The sequence below is a fragment of the Pseudoliparis swirei genome, chromosome 19 (genome assembly GCF_029220125.1).
Source record: "Pseudoliparis swirei isolate HS2019 ecotype Mariana Trench chromosome 19, NWPU_hadal_v1, whole genome shotgun sequence".
Lineage (NCBI taxonomy): Eukaryota > Metazoa > Chordata > Actinopteri > Perciformes > Liparidae > Pseudoliparis > Pseudoliparis swirei.
Window position 1 is genome coordinate 21,131,323 of NC_079406.1, and position 22,846 is coordinate 21,154,168.

At 42.1% G+C, this 22,846-nt stretch overlaps 1 protein-coding gene across 1 annotated transcript in view; it reads left to right on the forward strand.

Annotated features, from left to right (window-relative positions):
* The window catches only part of LOC130210246 (ecto-NOX disulfide-thiol exchanger 2-like), a 220,488-nt gene that overhangs the window by 182,927 nt on the left and 14,715 nt on the right, over positions 1 to 22,846 (forward strand). The window contains exons 9-10 of the mRNA XM_056440285.1: positions 15,362 to 15,482; positions 18,845 to 19,032. Of these exons, the coding sequence (XP_056296260.1) occupies positions 15,362 to 15,482; positions 18,845 to 19,032 (309 nt within the window). The remainder of the gene's footprint in view (positions 1 to 15,361; positions 15,483 to 18,844; positions 19,033 to 22,846) is intronic.

A 22,846-nucleotide genomic window follows, 5' to 3' on the forward strand; every position in this document is an offset into this window, starting at 1 on the left:
CTACGCTCACTAAATGCGGGACTACTTGTAGTTCCTAGAGTCTTAAAAAGTAGAATGGGAGCCAGAGCCTTTAGTTATCAAGCTCCTCTTTTATGGAACCAGCTTCCAATTTCAGTCCGGGAGGCAGACACAGTCACCTCGTTTAAGAGTAGACTTAAGACTTTCCTCTTTGACAGAGCTTATAGTTAGGGCTGAATCAGGTTCACCTGGTCCAGCCCCTTGATATGCTGCTATAGGTTTATAGCTGCCGGAGGACGTTTAGGATGCACTGAGCACCTATCTCCTCTTTTTTCTCTCCTTAAGGATGAATTTTCATCTCTCAATCACACCTTACTAACTCTGCTTTCTCCCCGGAGTCCTTTTGACTTCACGTCTCATGGGGTCATCGGACCCTATGAGACGGCATAGATCCTATCTGCCTGATGGATCATCGAGGTCTGGGTCGTGGAATTCCTGCTCCTGACTACGCCACTGTCCTGTTGAGACTCCGCCCACTGTTGAGACTCCGCCCACTCCTCCTCCCACCGCCATCTGCCTGATGGATCGTGGAGGTCTCCATCGTGGAATATGCCTACTATGAACTATTCATACACTCTGTCATATTCATTGAATGTATTTAAACTCTAAATCTGTCCTTCTGTACACATTACATCTCTTGCATCTGTCCATCCTAGGAGAGGGATCCTCCTCTGTTGCTCTCCTGCAGGTTTCTTCCCTTTTTTTCCCCCTGAAGGGTTATTTGGGAGTTTTTCCTGGTCCGATGTGAGGTTTTGGGGCAGGGATGTCTATGTGTACAGATTGTAAAGCACTCCGAGACAAATTTGTAATTTGTGAAATTGGGCTATACAAATAAACTGAATTGAATTGAATTGAATTGGGGAAATCTTGATCCGCTGAAAGTCTCCAAATGTCTGAGTGTCGAAAGTGTTGAGTTGGAAGTTTAATCTACAGTCGGATATTACACATACACACACACACAGTTGCAAGCACTCACAGAAGCACTGCGCATAATATGTTATATCCAGACAGAAAACGCACCTCAAGCTTTGCCACAGCATGTTGCTGAAACATTTCCTCTGCTGAATGTCAATGAGGCCTTGTTCTTTGTGAATATTCATGTACATTATCAAAAGAGAATAGCGTTAATTCTGCTCCATCCCCTGCAGACCTATGTAAATGCATATACGTTTCCAGGAAAGGATCATGACATTAACAAGCGTTCAGAACAGCTGCTGGGAGCTGTCCACATTAGTGTTGATACATTTATCACACTTTACACTTTAACCCACAAATATTGATTTGCTGTTAGACGGGAGCACCATGCCTCTCCACATTGCTGTTAGCTTCCCAGTGTACTGACAGTCGTCTTTGCATCAGAGGCTTTAACACGCCAGGTGAGTGTTGGTTCCGGTTATGATATTTGTTACTGTTGTGGTTGGAGAGCCTTTTGTGTTCAACATAAGAGAAAATCAGCTCCTGTGTTATTCTCAGGCTGGGTGTGGTTCCCTTCACCGTATCTGTAATAAGACAAAGTGCCTCACCATCTGTACACCAGGCAGACTGCAGCAGAACACGACAATTACTCTCAACATCATGTGTGATACGATTTCTAGAGGACTTTTTTCCTGAATCAAAATCCAATAAGTCACAAAGTTATTTCTCTTGGTTTCTTACCACTCTCTATCCTTATAAAATTCTCCATCCTTATATGCATGCTTTTTTATTTTTTATTAGTCTGAATATAGTACATTTTAAGTGTTTGTAAGACACTTGTATGATGCTCAACGACACTTTATAAAGATGAGGAAAAGAATGCAAACTGGAGTATGCATTACATTAGAAAAACAATAATGATGAAATAACATGGCTAGAGTTGGAATCAGGAGTTTGACAGTTTTGATAGCGATTTGATCAGTTTCCATGAAACTTGGTGCAAACATTCGTGGTCCCTAGAGGATGAATTGGAGGTAGGTAATCCTTTTACTTCAGTACTACAGTACCAACATCATGTCAAAAATCACATGGCTTTCTCAATGACATTGGCTTTCTCATATAGTCAACAGTTGTATCACTTGTACTTAGTGTTTAGTGCTGATCAGCAAATGCCAGCATGCTCAGGGCCAACGCTAACATATTAATGTTTAGCGTTGCACCTACATGCCGACTTTAGGATTTAGCCTAAATGAGACCATCTTCCGAGGAAAAAAGACAATAACCATGAACAACTTTAGGTTTAAAATTCATTTCAAGTGACAAAGCCCTCTGGTGCCAGTAGGAGTTCCGAATATTTTCCATCTGGATCAAAGGAGGAAGTAGTGTGACGTTGTTATGGAGCCACAGATGGAGGATGTCAGAGTCGATGGTTAGACAGCAACATGTCAGACTTTGATTTGTCGGCTGCTGTTTGTTTCTTACAGACAGTACAAGTTTACTTTGTTTAACCATGCATACCGTCAAATTAAATTAGTTATTATTGTTCCCTGACCTAAATGAAATAGCTACTTTAACCCAACAATAATCTCTCTGTGAAGGTTTGGTTCCATTCCTCAGAAATATTTTAACTGTCGTACACAGATTATTTGTAAATTTTTCGAAAGTGAGGATGTTATTTTGCATACAACAATTGTGAGTTTGTTGAAAGGCTTGATTAGGTAGATAATTTAATAGGTATTGAAAACCATGGAGGATCAGTCATAGTATCATATTTCTGGAAATCCTCTTCACAGACAAAATGTCACGTCCCTTCGAAAGAATAAAGACGCCATCATGTTTAGATTGGTCACAGACTTTCTTGCTCTTACGAAGGTGAAACCTGGGAGGTGTTCTCCCTCCCCTTTGACATGGCACGAGAAATTGAAAAAAAGGATGGTTAAGGAAAACAGATCTAACTGCCATTGGAGTTGTTGCATTGTGTGTTGTTTTTTTGTCGCTACTCTACCCTTGAGTTTACGTAGAAATCGTCTGAATTGTAATGCTTTGTCTCCGTCAGCTGTATGTGACAAACCAGACATTAAGAAGGTTGTTTATTTCTCGAGTTTTGTTGACGACTGCTTTGGAGCATTCTATCCTTATTAGGCCGACGGGGTTGGGCTGGGCCAATGCCGGCCGACCCCAATCCCCAACCGGCCTTCCCTCTGACATTGCCGGCCCAGACTATATTCTATGCTTTACAGAACATGTTAAACTGACCTAAAGTCAATCATCACTGAATTACATTTATAATACTCCTCATTATCTGTATTCACACTCATGGTTTCCATCTTCTTTACTCATCTAATCTATTTCATCAGTCTAACTTTCTGTTATTAAATGTCAATCACTCTAGCCTATTCAACATTTGAATCACTCAGTTGCAGACAAAAATACGTTTTTGAGCGTGAGCCGGCAGCATGGCACCGGCACCAAAACGTAAACCCTTTAAAGGTTGAGCTGAAAACTCAGGGAGAAAAAGAAGAGATGTCTGGAGGAAGGTACATGAAAATACTGGTATCAGTGATATGATAGTAAATGGTGACGTTGACTTGGCCAATATTAGCTTGCTTTTCAGAGATGAGGTAACATTCCCGACAAGCTAGCCTAGCTAACGTTAGCGAGATAAATGTCCAAAATTGAGACCATTATGATCAGGGCCCTATTCCTCGTACCTGGCTAACATAGTTAGCTGGAGAATTTTAAGGATTAGATTACATAAATCAGGGTTTTCAGTTCCACGAAACAAGTTTGGCAAAATCACAATAGCGACACGTCTAAAAATGTGAATCTGCTCCAGCGCAGGTTAACTGGATAAGCTTGCAGCTCCCTTCCTCAGAGATCCCATTGATGAAGGAGTAATATTAGTTATACAGAGCTACCAACTCTCACGGTTTCGCCGTGTGACACACGCTTTTGCATGTTTTCACACGCTCTCACGCCACAACCAATTTCTCACGGCAAAAGAAATTCTGATTTTGGGCCGAGGCGCGTTGGTTTCTTTTCAAACTCCGCGACGATAGATGGCGCTAAGGAGCGCATCTATAAACCGATTCGCTGCATAGACATCCTATTTACCCCAAAGAGTCCCGAAGTCAGCAACAGAAGAAGATTTTCAAACAGACACAACGAGCAGACTACGGTATGTTAATGCAGGGCTCTCAAGTGTCACGCATTGAGCGTGAGACTCACGCATTTCGGTCTTAAGTCACGCACTCCCGCCACACATCGTATTTCTCACGCTGAAAAAACTCTTGGCTCTTTAATGTTTTAATGTGCCGCAGCACGCAAACATGAGCTGGCCGCGCTGCCCTCACCGTGGAGGAATCAAGCGCTCCCCTGGAGTTCTGCTGTGAGGTGCCACTTATCAGCCAATCAAAAAAAAGAAATGGGCTACACAACAGCCAATCAGAAAACAACCCGTATCTGTTGTATCTGGGTACGATTTAATCCAGCAACCAATGAAAATAAAGCATCCTGGATAGATATGTCACTCTTGCCTGTCTTCAAAACTTAAGAGCCCTGTTAATGACATGTGGTTCAATTAAGTTCTCACTCTTAAACTTTAAATCTTGAAATAATTCGTTGTGTTTGTGCGTGTGATTTTGTGTGGTGATGTAAACTCAGCTGTCATAACAAGCAGCAGGAGAGCACCTTGTTAACCTCTTGGTATCCTGCATGCTCAACACATCATAGCATTGTTTGTTAAGGCTGCCCACATAGCATTTATCACTATATTTGCAGGCCTAGGAAAAGGACCCTCTCATTTTCCAAACAGCTCTTTGAACAAGTAAGATGTATTATAAAGAATTTAACATAAAGACAGGACATTTGTGCAATAGAATTAGGCATGTTTTTGTAAATGAGAGTAGAGTTATTAAAAAACATTTTAATTATTTAAGGGAGCAAAGATGCCTCGTAAAAAACCTTTGCCAGGCCAGAATGCAGTTACAATTTTTTTTGCCCGCTGGTTCGGAAGGTAGACCCATTCTTTGCACATGCAAATTACATGAATATCTTTTAAATAAAATCCATATTTTAAATGAAATAATCTATTTATACCTACATCCTGCACCAAACTGACTCCAGATCAGCACGCATTACTGCATGACACATCGCGCCAAGACAGAGTGAGCCACACTCACTAGCACCCCCTCAATTATATGCAGCACCTCAAGGCACCTTTGTTTTTCTTTAATTAGTGTTAATACTGTAGGCCAAATCACTTTTTTTTATTTCATTGGCCTAATGTGGTAAAAAACACTGTTAAATGACTGAGATAGTTATTTGTATTAAGTTAAGTATTAAAAGGGACTTTGTACTACTGCTTGATTTGAAGGCTCATGTGCCCTCGTTGATTGCAATAAATAGGCTCTAAAAATATGTGTATTAGTGTTTGACTGTTCCAGTACTGTTCATTACATTGAAAAGGTTAGACAAAGTAGTTCTAAAAGTTACTTTCCTAGTAACTAATTATTTATGCTTTTACAGTTAAATTACCTAAAGTCAATCATCACTGAATTACATTTATAATACTCCTCATCATCTGTATTCACACTCATGGTTTCCATCTTCTTTACTCATCTAATCTATTTCATCAGTCTAACTTAAAACGTAAAGAAAAAAAGAGATGTCTGCCCATCAGTGATATGATAATAAATGGTGACGTTGACTTGGCCAATATTAGCGTGCTTTTCAGAGATGAGGTAACATTCCCTACACGCTAGCCTAGCTAACGTTAGCTAGATAAATGTCCAAAATTGAGACCACTATGATCAGGGCCCTATTCCTCATACCTGGCTAACATAGTTAGCTGGATAATTTTAAGGATTAGATTACATAAATCAGGGTTTTCGGTTCCACGAAACAAGTTTGGCAAAATCACAATAGCGACACGTCCGAAAATGTGAATCTGCTCCAGCGCAGGTTAACTGCTTCCTCAGAGATCCCATTGATGAAAGGAGTACATTAGTCATACAGAGCTACCAACTTCACGGTTTCGCTGCAGGACCAATTTCTCACGGCAAAGAAATTTGATAAACCGAAGAGTCTCAAGTCAGCAACAGAAGAAGATTTTCAAACAGACACAACGAGCAGACTACGGTATGTTAATGCAGGGCTCTCAAGTGACTTTCTTTGAGCGTGAGACCCACGACGGTCTTAATACACATCGCACGCTGAAAAACCTCTGTTTAATGTGCAGCCAGCACGCAAACATGAGCTGGCCGCGCTGCCCTCACCGTGGAGGAACTCCCCTGAGTTCTGCTGTGAGGTGCCACTTATCAGCCAATCAAAAGGCTACACAACAGCTGCAATCAGAACAACAACCCGTATCTGTTGTATCTGGGTACGATTTAATCCAGCAACCAATGAAAATAAGCATCCTGATAGATATGTCACTTTTGCGTGTTCAAAACTTAAGAGCCCTGTTAATACATGGTTCAATTAAGTTCTCACTCTTAAACTTTAAATCTTGAAATATTGAGTTGTGTTTGTCGTGTGATTTTGTGTGGTGATGTAAACTCAGTTGTCATAACAGCAGAGAGCGTTAACCTCTTGGTATCCTGCATGCTCAACACATCATAGCATTGTTTGTTAAGGCTGCCCACATAGCATTTGCAACTGGATTTGCAGGAAAAGGACCTCTCTCCTTTTCCAAACAGCCCATTGAACAAGTAAGATGTATTACATAAAGATTTAACATAAAGACAGGACATTGTGCAATAGAATTAGGCATGTTTTTGTATAAAGAATTTAATAAAGACAGTATATTTGGTATTAGAATTAGTATGTTTTGTAATGAGAGTAGAGTTATTAAAAACATTTTAATTATTTAAGGAGCAAAGATGCTCGTGAAACCTTTACAGGCCAGAATGTAGGTGCATATAGGTACAACATGCCACATTAATTCAAATTTCTGATATTTGCAACATTTTGGTCACCCCCGACAAAATCTCACTCCAAGGTTTTTTGAAAAGTTGGCAGCTCTGGTTATATTAACGTTTCATAGGGAGAGAGTTCTCATCACATCATGATGACTTCCTAAACAAGCGCTATCGATTCTGCCCACAAGGAATCATTTATTTACACGACCTTCTCCAGCCATCAAATCGCCACAAGGCCGATTTTGTCAATCGAAAAGGCTTTCACAGCATTAATGTACTGATGACACAATTTTCCTTAACCCTCCTGTTACCTTAGGGTCAATTTGACCCCATTCAATGTTTAATGTCGGTGTTCTTTCGGATCAATTTGACCCGAGGCTGTTTTTCACTCTGTCAAACATATAATAAATATCAATTTTTTTATATATTTAAAGGGCTATTTAGAAAGTCAACAAACAAACATAAAGTACCTCACACTTAAACTTGGAAAACAATATTAATTCTAATAATTTTCTGGAGGTTTTAATTGCTCAGGTCAAATTGACCCCAAGGGTAAAATATGTCAGTAAATATAAAGGTAACAGGAGGGTTAAACATTGAATGGGGTCAAATTGACCCTAAGGCAACAGGAGGGTTAAATTAAATTGCTATGAAAACAATCATATGTCTTTGACAATAGGGGTCATGGACCTTGCAAATGCCTGCTGCAGGCATATCACGTATAATACCCATGTACTGTACAATACCCATGTACATGATACTGTACCTGTGACCACCTGCCTCATAATAAATGTTGAGGCCAAATGGCCGGGCTCCGTCAACGACTCCAGAATATTGTTGAAAATGATTAAGGCGGACTCATGAGAAGAATAGAGAGAATCATACACAATTTCATTTTACTGCTTCAATTGATTGAATTTCTGATTATGAATAATACATACATATATATACATATGGATCCGCCCATACACAGATTGGCATACACATATTCACATTCCTAGTTCTATATGGTCATCTCATCATACATGTATTCCAGGTATCCTGCGGCACTAATACTAAATGCCACCATAGTTTGCTGATAGTGCTGTGTCAATGGTTTAACATACTAATATAAAAATCCCTACTAACCACTTATGTAGGCTGAAGATGACAGGGACAGGGATAGCAACCAGGATGACAGAGGAAGTCAAGGCCAAGATGACAGGGATAACCAAGGGCATGATGACACAGATGACCGTGAAGGCCAAGATTTGGATTATTTCACCAGGCCAAAGTCAGAAACATTAGGACTCTGCTTCCTTTTTCACGCCTAGCAGAAGGCAGACAAGGCTGTAGTCCAGAGATCTTTTTTTCCAAAGATGGCACAAACAGAAAAGGGCTTTCATATAGTCATGACAAATAATCTCTCTTCTGTTCCCTTTGTCTGACTTTTGCTAATTCCCTGAGAAACCAGCTCTTTCATTACTGGCATGCCTAACCTCGCACACGTACACCAGAGAGTTGAAGAGCATGAGTAGAGCCACCTACACAGAGGTTGCGCGGAGGCATATTTCCTCAGATTTCCACACAGGCCATCACAGCCCACGAACAGTGCTCTGTAGTCAGTGCTGCTGCTAGCCATGTTGGTGCCCTAAGCAGAACTCCTTCATGATGCCCCCCCTGAGGTAGGAAAGGGCACCCACGGCGAGCGGCATCGGCGAGGGGGAGGGGGAGGGGGGGGGGGGTGCTGAGCAATTAAATATATCAATCTAATATACAGGTGCCTAGTATTTCTAGACTGAAATAATATCGGCATTACAATTATTCTAACTGAATTTTAGTTTCCTATTTTGTGATCGACTCTTTGCTGTGTGTCTTACTCCTGAAAGATGAATACAATACTGAGATACATCAAAACAGGGTCAGAAGGTCACAGACAGATGCGGTGTTGCAGAAAAGAGTGAGCTGCCTCAGAATAAACAACACGCACACACACACACACACACACACACACACACACACACATCATGTTGTTACAATCCTCCTGTGAGAAAGGAGCAGAGATAGATAGATAGATAGTTATTAATCCCACACAAGAATAAAAACAAAACACAAAATATAAGAAGGGTTATGATCTGGCAAGAGGTGAACTGTTGTAGAGCCTCGAATGTTCTGTATCTCCTTGTATGGACACCAGTTTCTTTCCACCACCTGTTCCAGGTGCTCCAGCTGGCAGCCGATGATGGAGCCAGCCTTCCTAACGCAGACAATGGCGCCACAACCGACTGGTAGAATAGATCAAGCTTTCTCAGGAAAAGAGTCGACTCATCCCCTTCTTGTACACAGCGTTGATGTTGGCCTTCCAGTTCAGTCTTTACCAGACATCCATGGTAACTCCTGGCAACTTTTTCCCCAGTCCGCCCCTGTGTGTGTGTTTGTGTGTGGGTGGGTGGTTGTATGTGTGTGTGTGTGTGTGTGTGTTTGTGTGTGTGTGTTGCATTGGATTGGATTGCAGTACATCCACAATGCAGATATTAGTTGCTCCTGTTTCTTTTGTCCCAAACATACACAGCGAGCATCTGATGCGATCAGAGGAGGAGATGGAGATGTCGGAACAGTAAAGACTCTGAGGACCAGGTAAAATATGGGGCTGACGGTGCAGAGGTGCTAAAGGATGTGGATACTATCATATATTAACCTACCAGCTTTCCATCTAACCTGTGTTTTGGCTTAGTATAATCTGTACAGCAACAAACTTCTCACACAGCCCTGATGGACATTCAGCATGCAGTTTATTTGGGACATTTGCCATTTCTAGATCATCCAATATACTTTGAGGAGCTGTCAGTTATGGATTGCACCATGAACACCAACCACACTCAAAAATAGTTTTTAACGTGTGAATAGAACTGAATAATCCAAAACCCAAGAGATTTAATTGGTTTGGAAACAGCTTTGTTTTTAATGAACCGTTTCGCAACACATGCTGACACTTTGTAATGAATTTGTCTCCTGTTGCATGCATTTCACAAAACTAATCAACAGCATTTCAATAATTCTGTAAAATCTATTAGTTTAGTTATTGTAGACTAAGAGGGCCAATCAAACAAGAAATTGCAATACAAATGTCCGCAATGGAGCTGAATCATAAAAGCAAATCATTGAGATGAAATAACTTGTAATCTGAAAACAGATAAACACAATAACAGATTTAAAGACCTGTGAAATTAAACGATTAATGGGAAAATAAACTGTTATTCTCTCACTTATATTCTTCTCACTTTGTTCTTTTGAAATTGCCTCCCAAAACCAAAACTGAAGTTCATGAAATTTATTCATTTCAAGCCTCTATTTGTTAGTTTGAAAAATATTGTGGCCTTTTTATTCTTTTGTATGAATTGAATATATGTTTGATTATGTAATGCTGACAGATGTTTCTGACTGGAGTCCTACAGGAAGAGACAATAAGAAACTCAAATATCCTATTCTAAATATTAGAATATCATGAAAAGTATACTAATATTTATCCAAAGATGGGATTAGATTGAAGGGGGATTTTGTATCATCTCAGTCGATGTATCCTGAGTCCAGGATTCTACCGGTGGTCGCTTTGACATGTAACTAGGTAACATGAAACAAAATAGAATAAATATCATCAATATAATCATAACTCTTCACTGCAAAAGATATCCACCTTGAATTGTTAGTATTGCACTTGAGCCTAAAACACCTGCTAGGGTTTCCTGAGCCTTGACAAACACTCAGCTGTTATAAATCTTTTTGTTTACTTGGTCTGAGGAAATATTAAAATTTTATGAGATAGGATTTTAGAGTTTTCTTAAGCTGTAAGCCATAATCAGCAATATTAAAAGAATAACAGGCTTGCAATATTTCAGTTGATTTGTAATGAATCCAGAATGCATGACATTTTTGTTTTTTTAATTGCATTACAGAAAATAAAGAACTTTATCACAATATTCTAATTTTCTGAGACAGTCCTGTATACATGCCTAAAAGGTGCCTAGTATTTCTAGACTGAAATAATATCGGCATTACAATTATTCTAACTGAGGATTTTTGTAGTTTCCTATTTTGTGGCGCCCCCTCAGGACTTGGTGCCCTACGCACAGCGCGTAGAGCGCGCTATGGGAGCGGCGGCGCTGTCTGTAGTCATACGGTATGTGATCGACTCTTTGCTGTGTGTCTTACTCCTGAAAGATGAATACCACACCATAGGCCTTGCATACAGGTTCCTGCTCACCCTCTCCGTCACACAGGAAGTTTCAAGTTTCAAGTTTTTATTGTCACATCCCCTTTTATACAAGTATAATCGGTTCGTGAAATTCTTATGTGCAAAACACCCGACAGCAGTAGCAGACTAAAAAAAGAATAAGAATGAGAATAAACTATACAATATCCACACACAAAAAAGAAGAAAGTATTAACAATATATATATAAAACAGTGTAATAGAATATACATCATGACAATATATATATATAAAACAATGTAATAAAATATACACTTTTTGAGACTATATATATATATATATGTATATACATACAATATATATATACAATATATATGTATATAAACAATGTAATAAAATATACACCATGGCCATAGATATTCACAGAATATGTTCTGGTGTGTAGTGTTAATGAGGGTCTCAGTCCTTGTTCAGCAGCCTGATGGCCTGACTGAAGAAGCTGTCCCTCAGTCTGTTTGTGCGGCACTTGATACTGCGGTATCGCCTGCCTGACGGTAGAAGGGTGAACAGTTTGTGGCCGGGTGGTTATTGTCTTTCAGCATCCGTTTGGCCCTGGCCACGCACCGCTTGGTGTATATGTCCAGGATGGAGGAAGCTCACCTCCAACGATGTACTGTGCCGACCGCACCACCCTCTGTAGTGCCCTACGCTCCAGGGCGGTGCAGTTCCCGCATTAGACGGTGATGCAACCTGTCAGAACACTCGATGGTACTGGTGTAGAATGTTCTGAGGATGCGGGGCCATGTTGAATTTCCTCAGTCGCCTAAGGAAATACAGGCGTTGTTGGGCCCTTTTCACCACGTGAGTGGTGTGCGTGGTCCATGTGAGGTCCTCGGAGATGTGCACGCCGAGGAACTTGAAGCTGCTGACCCTCTCTACTGCAACTTGCGCTATGGAGATGGGGGTGTGCTCTCCTCTCCGCTTCCTGTAGTCCACGATCAGCTCCTTGGTCTTCTTGACGTTGAGGACGAGGCTGTTCTCGTGGCCCCACTGTACCAGTGATCCAACCTCCTCCCTGTAGGCTGTCTCGTCGTCGGTGATCAGCCCCAACACTGTTGTGTCGTCAGCAAACTTGATGATGGCGTTGGAGCTGTGCATGGCCGCAGTCGTGGGTGTACAGGAGTAGAGGAGGCTCAACACGCATCCCTGAGGGGCTCCCGTGTTGAGGGTCAGCGGCTCTGAGGTGGTACCGCCCATCCTCACCACCTGGCGGCGGCCCGACAGGAAGTCCAGTATCCAGCTGCACATGGTAGAGTGCAGGCCCAGACCTCTGAGCTTGGTGTCGAGCTTGGCGGGAACAATAGTGTTGAACGCTGAGCTGTAGTCCACAACCAGCATTCGCACACAACAGTTCCTCCCCTCCAGGTGGGAAAGGGCGGTGTGAAGTGCCATGGCAGTTGCGTCGTCGGTGGATCTGTTTTGACGATATGCAAATTGCCATGGGTCCAGCGTGGCAGGCAACATGGAACAAATGAAGTCCTTGACCAACCTCTCAAGCATTTACTGACAATCGAGGTGAGGGCTACGGGTCTCAGTCATTCAGGCAGGTTACCTTGGGGTGTTTGGGGACAGGCACAATGGTGGACATCTTGAAGCTCTCAGGAACAACAGCCTGGGACAGGGAGAGGTTGAAGATGTCTGCGAAGACTCCTGCCAACTGGTCTGCACATGCTCTGAGGCGCGCCCGGGATGTGGTCGGGACCTGCTGCCTTCCGGATGTCCACCCGCTTGAAGGCTCTGCACGTCGGCCTCTGAGATGATCAGCAGGCTGGTCTCCTCGGCGGCGCTGCCTTCGGCGGAGCTGCCCCTCACGTCGAACCGAGCAAAGAATGTATTTAGCTCGCCTGGGAGGGAGGTAGAGGAGTTCTCTTCACCGCTGGTTCTCCCTCTGAAGTCCGTGATTGTCTGTAGCCCTTCCACACACCTCTCACGCCATGGCTCTTGAGCTTTTCCTCCACCTTGTTCCTGAACTCCCGCTTGGCAGAGCCGATGGTCTTACGGAGGTCGTAGCGGGCTCTTTTATTCCGCCATATTCCCGAGTCAAAGGCGGTGTTACGCGTGCGGAGTGCAGCGCAACATCGCCATTTATCCACGGTTTCTGGTTGATAACCGAACCGACTTGGTAGGAACAACGTCATCTATGCATTTCTTGATGAACCCGGTGACTGAGGACGCGTACTCACTGACGTTGTTGTCCACGCGACCCTGAACATATCCCAGTCCGCACGCTCAAAACAGTCCTGTAGCATAGACTCCGATTGGTCCGACCAGCGTTGCTTCCTTCACAGCGATTGGTTGCTGCTTCAGCCTCTGCCTGTAGGCGGGAGTAGTTGGATGGAGCGGTGGTCCGATTTGCCGAGCGGTGGGCGGAGGAGGGCTTTGTATCCATCCCGGAAGGGAGTGTAGCAGTGGTCAGAATCCGCTCCCCCTCGTGTTGCTTTTCATGTGTTGGTAGAACTTGGGAGAACTTTCTTCAGGTTCGCTTTGTTGAAGTCCCGCCACAATGAAAGCAGCCTCGAGTGTGCCGACTCCTGCTCGCTGATCGCTCCGTAGAGTTCCTTCAGCGCTATGTCCGTGTTAGCTTGAGGCGGAATGTACACAGCAGTTACGGTGACTGCTGTAAACTCCTCGTAGCCAGAATGGTCGACACATGAGCATTAGGTACTCCAGGTCCGGGGAACAGAACGACTTGAGAGTATGTACATGACTTTGGTTGCACCAAGATCTGTTTATCATGAGACATACCCCCCCTCCACGATCTTTACCAGAGAGAGTCTTTGTTCTGTCCGCGCGGTGCGCGGAAAATCCTGCCGGCTCGATGGCTGAGTCGGCAACATCCTCCCACATCCATGTCTCCGTAAGGCAGATGATGCAGTTGTCCTTAGTTTCCCGGTGGAATTGAATACGAGCCTGTAGCTCGCAGCTTATTGTCCAAAGACTGTACATTTGCCAGTAAAATGGTGGGTAGTGGGGTCGATTGGCTCGACGTCTCAGCCTAACCAGCACGCCAGCTCGCTTCCCCCTCCGTCGGCGACGTTTGCGTGAGATCGCGCCTAAAATGGACGGAGATAGTTCCGCTACTGTTCCTGGCGGGACGTCCGAGTAAGAGTTGAAAAACTCTGGTAGGCGGCGCAGCAACTGCGATCAATCTCCAGAAGTGTGCATCTGTCGTACGTTAACCGGCTGCTAACGTTTTGTGCAAAAATAGTCGCAATAAGAAGAATAAATATAAAAAAACTGCTACAAAATCCGGGAGCTCGCAACACAGCGGCCATCACGTACGGCGCCATATCACGTATGCGAGCGAAGCTTTTCAATACTGAGATACATCAAAAACAGGGTCAGAAGGTCACTCTCTCAACTGCACCTGGAGGCTTTTATGTTGATGGCTACTCAGACAGATGTTTTGCAGATGCTGGACGGTGAGAAAATCCTAGACGGTGTTGCAGAAAAGAGTGAGCTGCTGCAAAAACGACTCTACTACACTGACTGGTCGATAAGTGCGATACATTGAGCGGTGTTAATATTAATCTGGATTATTGGATTGGACTGTCCTGTCCAGGTCCCTTCAAGCCTCAGAATAAACAACACGTAGCAGCTGAAGTATGTGCCGATGAGTATTATGTCTGCCTCTCGAAGGTTAGCTACACCGCCTCACACAAAGCAACACACACACACACACACACACACACACACATCATGTTGTTACAATGAGAGAGGGGGACGAGGGCCTCCCTCCTGTGAGAAAGGAGCAGACGAACAGATCCGAGGTCAGGACGACGTCACGGAATGTGGGTGCTTGAAGAGCCGGACTTGTTTTGGGAAAGGCAGAGTCGTTTTGGGTTTTGACATGTGCTGACCGAAAAGGACTCCCGCTGTGATTGCAATCGCATCTAGCTTGTATTTTACGTGTGATCAGAGAATAAATCCTCCCGTTGGAAAGGAGAGAATGAGAGAAGGTCGTTGGCTGAATTATTACTTTACCAGACATCCAATTTTGAAAAAACGCTAGCAGTGGGCAACAAGCCGTGTATTGAGTGGGCCGGTCTGACGGTAACTCCCGGGCAACTTTTTTCCCCCCAGTCCGCCCCTGTGTGTGTGTTTGTGTGTGTGGGTGGGTGTGGTTGTGTATGTGTGTGTGTGTGGGTGGGTGTGGTTGTGTATGTGTGTGTGTGTTTGTGTGTGTGTGTTGCATTGGATTTGATTGCAGTACATCCACAATGCAGATATTCAGTTGCTCCTGTTTCTTTGTCTTGCAGAAGACCCGAAACATACACAGCGAGCATCTGATGCGCATCAGGGGGGAGGAGGAGATGGAGATGTCGGACGATGACATGGAGGACTCCTCCCCCTTCAACAGTAAAGACTCTGAGGACTCAGGTAAAAATATGGGGGCTGACACTTAACAGTGCAGAGGTGCTAAAGGATGTGGATACTATCATATATTAACCTACCAGCTTTCCATCTAACCTGTGTTTTGGCTTAAAGGCGAGTATAATCTGTACAGCAACAAACTTCTCACACAGCCCTGATGGACATTCAGCATGCAGTTTATTTGGGACATTTGCCATTTCTAGATGTTTGAACTTAAATAGCGAGCTGAGCTGTGATCGCAGCCCTCGCAACACCATCCAATATACTTTTGAGGAGCTGTCAGAAGCTCCTTTATGGATTGTGACCATGAACACCAACCACACTCAAAAATAGTTTTTTAACGTGTGAATAGAACTGAATAATCCAAAACCCAAGAGATTTTAATTGGTTTGGAAACAGCTTTATTTTTTAATGAACCGTTTCTGGTTATATCAGAGACGGCAACACATGTGCTGACACTTTGTAATGAATTTGTCTCCTGTTGCATGCATTTCACAAAACTAATCAGCAGCATTTCAAGTTGTTGTGCTTTGGTCTCAAAGGATGTTCTGGCCTTAGAATGTGGAGGTAAACGTTCGCCTACGCTATCATTCCATTCTCCTCAGTGGAGCACAGTATTGCTCTCGTGCAATTGTTCAATGTGTTCATGAAAGTAATTCTGTAAAATCTATTAGTTTAGTTATTGTAGACTAAGAGGGGTCAATCAAATTGGTGGCACAAGAAATTGCAATACAAATGTCCGCAATGGAGCTGCTGTAAATCATAAAAGCAAATCATTGAGATGGTGAATCAGCACCTGCATTACCACTGAAAATAACTTGTAATCTGATATTAGAAACAGATAAACACAATAACAGATTTAGAAAAGCGGTGCAGAACAGGAAATAAAGCTAATCTTTTTTAATCTCCTTTCTGAGGGAAAGTCGTGCTCTTTAGGCTTCATATTGGGAGATGCTTTGTTATTATTACTACAGTAAATCTCCGCAATGATAAATCTGATATGCGACCAACAAAAAGACCTGTGAAATTAAACAGGGAATAAGGCTAGCATTGCTGAAGCTTCCTCGATGAAAATGTGTCAGGTTGGGGGCGTACATTGTGGAATTTGATAAATTATGTAGCTTGGTCTACAAGAACACAGCGCGCACGCGGACACATGAGCACAAAGAAGCTGAAGAAGGCATCTCACAACTCAAGTTATGGCTGAGGGTTTTCTGCCACAGCACACAGATTAATGGGAAAATAAACTGTTGTTATTCTCTCAGCGTGGTGCGTATGTGTGTGTGTGCACGCCTTCATGTGCATGTGTTTGTTACTGTTGATAACATTCAGAGCAAACACAGGAAATTGGACAGAGTCTGACCAAACTGCTGGCTTTCCTTGGGCAGACAGTTAATAAGTCTTGATGATCAATACTATTCTCAGCCCATCATCCATATCTCACCGAATACCGCAGGGAGAAAGCACACGTTGGCACACAAGCGGGGGACTCTACATCCATCTTTATAATATCATTCATTTGTAATTCAATCATGTTTCCACACATAGCTTGAGAAGAATAAAAATGCTTTCCTTTCAAAGTATTTCTCGACACACAGAGACACATATACATGTAACATTATGACGGCATCAGACACTCTGATGTGCTAATGTAAATCGATGGTTAATCATAAAGATTAAATTGAACACAATTCAGTATAGTGTTACCGTATAATATTATCTGTCATTAATTGTGCACGATTCAAGATGAAATATTAAACTTTACTATTATTGGGTGTCTTTTAGATTTGACTGTCAGTCATTGCGACATCAGGCTCACATTTCAAATAATTTGAATAATAACGAGGAATGTGAGTTATGTGGATATATCCCTCCCTACACCATCTGAAGGATGGAGCTGTCTTTGTACAATGTAGATTAAGCAGTTTAGTTCATTGCAGTGCTGGAGAGAATGGGCCTTATTCACACAACTCACTTATATTCTTCTCACTTTTGTTCTTTTGGAAATTGCCTCCAAAAACCAAAACTGAAGTTCATGAAATACGCATTTATTCAAACTGTGCGTCCATCCCACAAGTGTGGAAACAGGAAAGTATGTAGAGAAACCTTAAGATACAGGAAAGCACCATAAAAACGTTACAGATGCTGCCATTTGCACCAACGAGAATAACACACAAAAAGGCTCAAATCGGGAGACAACTTTACATAAGTGTATGTGTGCTACTGGTGGACACCAGGGACACATCAAGCTCTCGAGCCACCCCATATGGAGAATACATTATGGGAATAACTGTTTTCTCCAGTTGATTTGATTCAAGCAGTAGATAGAAAGGGATCCGAGGTTCATTTCACTTCCATTTAGTCTGCTGTAAGGTCACCAGTGCAACATGCATCTTTGAAATAGATGTTAAAAGATTTGTCTGAAGCAGACATGATTCTTAATAGTTTTAAAACTTTGATACATAATCTTAACCATGACATTAATCCTTCAATTGTGTCCCTTAGACAATATATGTACCAACCCCTTTGCCAATTGTAGGGTATTACGTCGGAATTGGCACCATATTACATTTTCAAGCCTCTATTTGTTAGTTTCCTGAATTATTTGTTTGGGCATTTATTTTATTATATTAGCCATGGGTTTCAAAACCAAATCAATAGATTTGGTTTTGTTCTGCTTTCAGTCACGCTGAGGTCAATGTGAATTTAATTTCTTCAGGAAATTTAAGAGGACAAAAAAAATAATCCCATTGATGTCAGAAGCCTGTTTCAAGATAACGCCTTTTCCATTTTCAAAAGGGATTGTAATTTAGTGCCTGCATGGGAACATCATTCTTTGAACACTCTCATACTCTGCATTTAGTTCACAATTTAAAAAGGGGTGATTATTCCTGGTCTGAAAGTGTTGGAGATCCTCCACCATTTTCAACTGAATAGATTTCTTGGCAGCGTTTAGAAAAATATTCATGGCCTTTTTAATTCTTTTGTATGAATTGAAAGAATAAAGATATATGATAATGTTATTTCCAGTAAAAAAGTTGAATATATGTTTGTACGATTATGTAATGCTGACAGATGTTTCAATTTGGCCATAAACGGTGGATTATTTGTGAAAATAAATCTCATGTTTGACAGAAGTCCGGTTGACAGTTTATTTTTTGATTTCAGGGAGTTTTGCTAGCAATCATGAATATATATAACAAGAGCTTGTAATTTCAAGCATCAGTTACTTTGTTCTTGTGACCTGACTGGGAGTCCTACAGGAAGAGAACAATAACGTTGAGACAGAAACCAGACCGATTACATCCTCTGCTCGGCACTCTAATAATGTGTCATTGTGCGTGTTTGTGTACCGTATGAATCCGCAGGTGTTTCCCAAGCCGAAGCCCTGAGGGAGGAGAACGACTCGCTGCGCTGCCAGCTGGACGCCTACAGGAACGAGGTGGAGCTGCTCAAACAGGAGCAAGGCAAGAACCAACCAATGTGCAGTGAGGAGGACAACACACACTCCCAGCAGCTCAGCTTCCTGCAGCAGGCTCTGCAAGACATGGAGGAGGTAAGGCGGCGTATAGAAACGTACCGTCAGGGAGGACAATAAGAAAGTCAAATAATCAATGCAAATGACCCACGAATCATGCAAAGCCGACTCATAATAACATTTATCCAAAGATGGACAGGATTGGAAAGGGAGACATTTTGTCTCGAGTATTTATTTAATTTGTATCATCTCAGTCGATGTATCCTGTGAGTCAGGATTCTACCCGTGGGTCGCTTTGACATGTGCAATAAGTTTAAAATGAGCTGTGTATTATTAGGTAACATGAAACCAAATAGAATAAATATCATCAATATAATCATAACCTCTTCACTGCAAAAAGATATCCACCTGAATGAACTGTTTAGTATTGCACTTGAGCCTAAAACATTTTCTTTCTAGTGCAGCATTTTCAGTTTTGAGCATTTTCTTGATGATCAAGAGACCACTCGACTGTCTTGAAACAAGCCGCAGGTGAAATGTCCTTGGAAAGGATTTGCTAATCAGGAAAATAAAAACAAAACAAAAGCCCCATTTCAGTCACGCAGGAGGTTCCTAGACTGGACACGAAAACAAAACTCGGCTACTTTCTGCGAGTTAAATGTTTATTGCTGTGAAAGCAGCTTTAATCTTGGCTTTCCTGTTTTGTTCCTGGTATTACAAACTCATCAGAAGGACTTTTTTTAAAGTGAATCACATCAGCTGTGGCTTATCACAGCTGATAGTAATCAGTGATTCAACAATCAGATCAGACTGAACTCAAAGATATTGCAGGTCATCTTCAGGGGCGATAATGTTGTACGTGTCGACACAGAAACAAGCCGAGGAAAAAGCTTTCAGAGGATTCTGTGTTTATCAACGTGGTCTCGTTTGTCATTGCACTGTAAAAACTGATCTTAGAGCAGCTCACATGAAGGAATGTCTTCTTGAAGCTTTCCGTCCAGCAGCGGGACGGACACATAGTCCCTCGTTACAGAAAAGTCTCTTTTTGCTGATATTAAACTGAAAATGTTCAAGACGAGGAACAATATGTTCCCTTCGCGGGCTGTTCCGAAGATTTTAGGAGTCAGAGGCCATGAAACTTTGACCATTGGGATGCCCCCTCTGAGTTTCTGTTACCGTTGTGCTGAAGACGGCTGCCAGAAGTGCAAATACAAATCTGTACTCAACTAAATATAATGGAAACAACTAAAACGTTAGTTTTAGATGCACCTTTGTTTACCAAATGTGCAATGTGGCGGTGCTACTATGCACATACAGTCGGCTACACGATCGACCTTGATCCTCAGACTAGCCACGTGTCCCTGTTTATAACTGCCATCCACGGACCGGTCTCTTCAGAGAACTCCAGCCGGGTCTGTGAAGGGAAGGGCCAAGCTGGCTTCCAGGTGTATTTCACGCCCTGTACACCCGCACAAGTGGTTTCATGGATTCCGACTGATTACACCTCTGCTCAGGTCGATGTGGGGCGGAAGGGAAATATGTGCAAGGTCCCTAAATGCCAGATACCAATTAGGATGATGAGGGCGTTAAATGTCCTGGCGAAACAAATGCAGCAGACTAACAAGAGTGTGCGGCGACAGTCTGCACACACCCACACAGTCGTGAGGAGCTGAACTGTAATCAGGTACATCGAGTGAAAACACCTGTGTAGGTGAGCATTCTAAGAGCTTTAAGGCTGGCCATGTTGTAATTATTCTCCTGTAATTATAGTTGAGGAAGTTCAGGGTTTAAAATGAGCTTAAACCCATGTTGTTCTGAAACATGATGGCAGCGGCGTTGCTGCTTTTCTCCATTTTATATCAACTGCTACATGTGTGAGCTTTCAGTACATGGGATATGTTCATATATTATCATCAGATTTATTGATAGTGAGAATAAACTTACTTTATAATAATATTCATCCTTTCATTTTGAGATGAGATCTTTAATGTTACCTTATTTGTTTGCTGTTTGTTTATCTCTACAATGCAGTGTGGTGAGAAAAAGGCTGCTGCACCTTTTCCCGTTGTCTTCACTGTAGTTTAATTTGAGGGCGCTTGTGTTTGGATGCTGCAGGCTTGTGTTTGTGGAGGGCTCGGGATGTAATGGGCGGTCATAGAGTTTGGCATTTAGACAGAAATTACACCCTTTAAATGGCTGGAAATGTAAAAAAAAAATCAGAAAGTCTTTGTGTCTCAGCATTGAGAACCACAGCTTTAGGCTATTTTTTATAAAATATTACCCTCAGGAACATTTAGTTATCCACTTGAAAAAGGAAAACACTTCCTGAGGTGGCAATCCCCTTTTCTGATCACCTGCTGGGTTGTCAAATAGCCCCAGCTTGCAGTTATTCTTCCTTAAGCGATAGAAACATACTGTCTTCAAGGCAGAGGAGCTTTTCTCCACTTCCATCTCGTTTGACAAAGTGCATTGTAATCATCTTTTTATGAAATGTGCCTCCAGCACGTCTATGAAAGCATCAGTAGATGCTTTGAACACTTAGTAAGTATTATCAGCGAATATGTGTGTCCCCTGGAGATGATTGATCCTCCCTTTGAAACCTAAAATACATTTATATTGTCTGCCAAAGTATTTTTCACACATGACTACATATCTCAGCTTTTTCCTTCATTTCCTTCTTGCACGATTAAGATAATTTCCCCTCTGAAAGGTGTACTGTTGTTTACTCAATGCTGCCTCGTTCAACCACAATCTTCTGTTTGTCATGTAGAGCAGCACCACGCTTGATTCACAACACATTATGTGTGTTTAGGCAAGCCTCTACATTGTGTTCAGCTTTTGGGCGTACATTTAACAATGTGTTAAGTGGTAACTTCCTTCCACCGTGTTTACACCACGCTCTAATTTTCACTCTTTGTCTTATCTGCATGTGGGAAATAATTATCTAAGATAGAAACGCACAATTCCATAATATGTTTGTTTGCATTATGAATTGACCTCAGAGGCAACCAGGTATCAATGCAATGATGCAAATGATTGTCCTCCTATTGGATTATATATATATCAGAATATGGTCATCTCTGTCAGCATTGTCTCCATGGTAACGTAGCTCTGCCGGGGCTTAGCGAAGGGTCAATTGGATGAGGAGCTGGGCAGGGTTGACAACATCACATGCCTTTGTTTTCTGTTCATAAACTGCACCGTTCACATTCACACCGACCTGAGATTCAGACTGAACAAACAACAAGATTGGTTCAATTATAGTCCAATAACAATATGTGCTGTGACAATAACGTGCAAAGTGTAATATGTTTGTTCACCTGATAATAAAAGCTGAGCTTCAAAACTGATTACATCTGTTACATTTCATGTTGTCATCCTGTTAATATGCACATTAATAGAGTCTGAATAAGTTAGTCAAATCAAATTGTTTGAACTTAGCTCATACTTTTGAAGCTGCAACTCTAATATCAAAGGTTTTCCAAAAGAAGCCTGCCTGGCAAACATGGACTTGAGACTTTGTTGGACTTCTTTTTTAATACGTATAAAGCAAAACTAATGCAACATCATAGTGCCAGGTATGAGTACTAGATTTGTGCTATTCGTCTGCCAGCCACTTGTCTACTTTTCTTTACTGCAAAAAAAAAGATGCAGACAGAACACAAACCGTCATAATGTGTAATGTGAAAATGATGACTATCTAATTGGATCATTTATTATCTGGAGAACATTTCGAGACAACATTTTGTCATGCTTGGTATGAACGAGGTCTCAGATAGGGCTCAGCAGGTCCGTCTGAATCTCTGGCTGACTTCAGACCAGCGCTCAGCGTTCACCTCACTTGACACACGCTGCACAGCACCAGTGTATCTGATGAATAATTCAGCTTCAC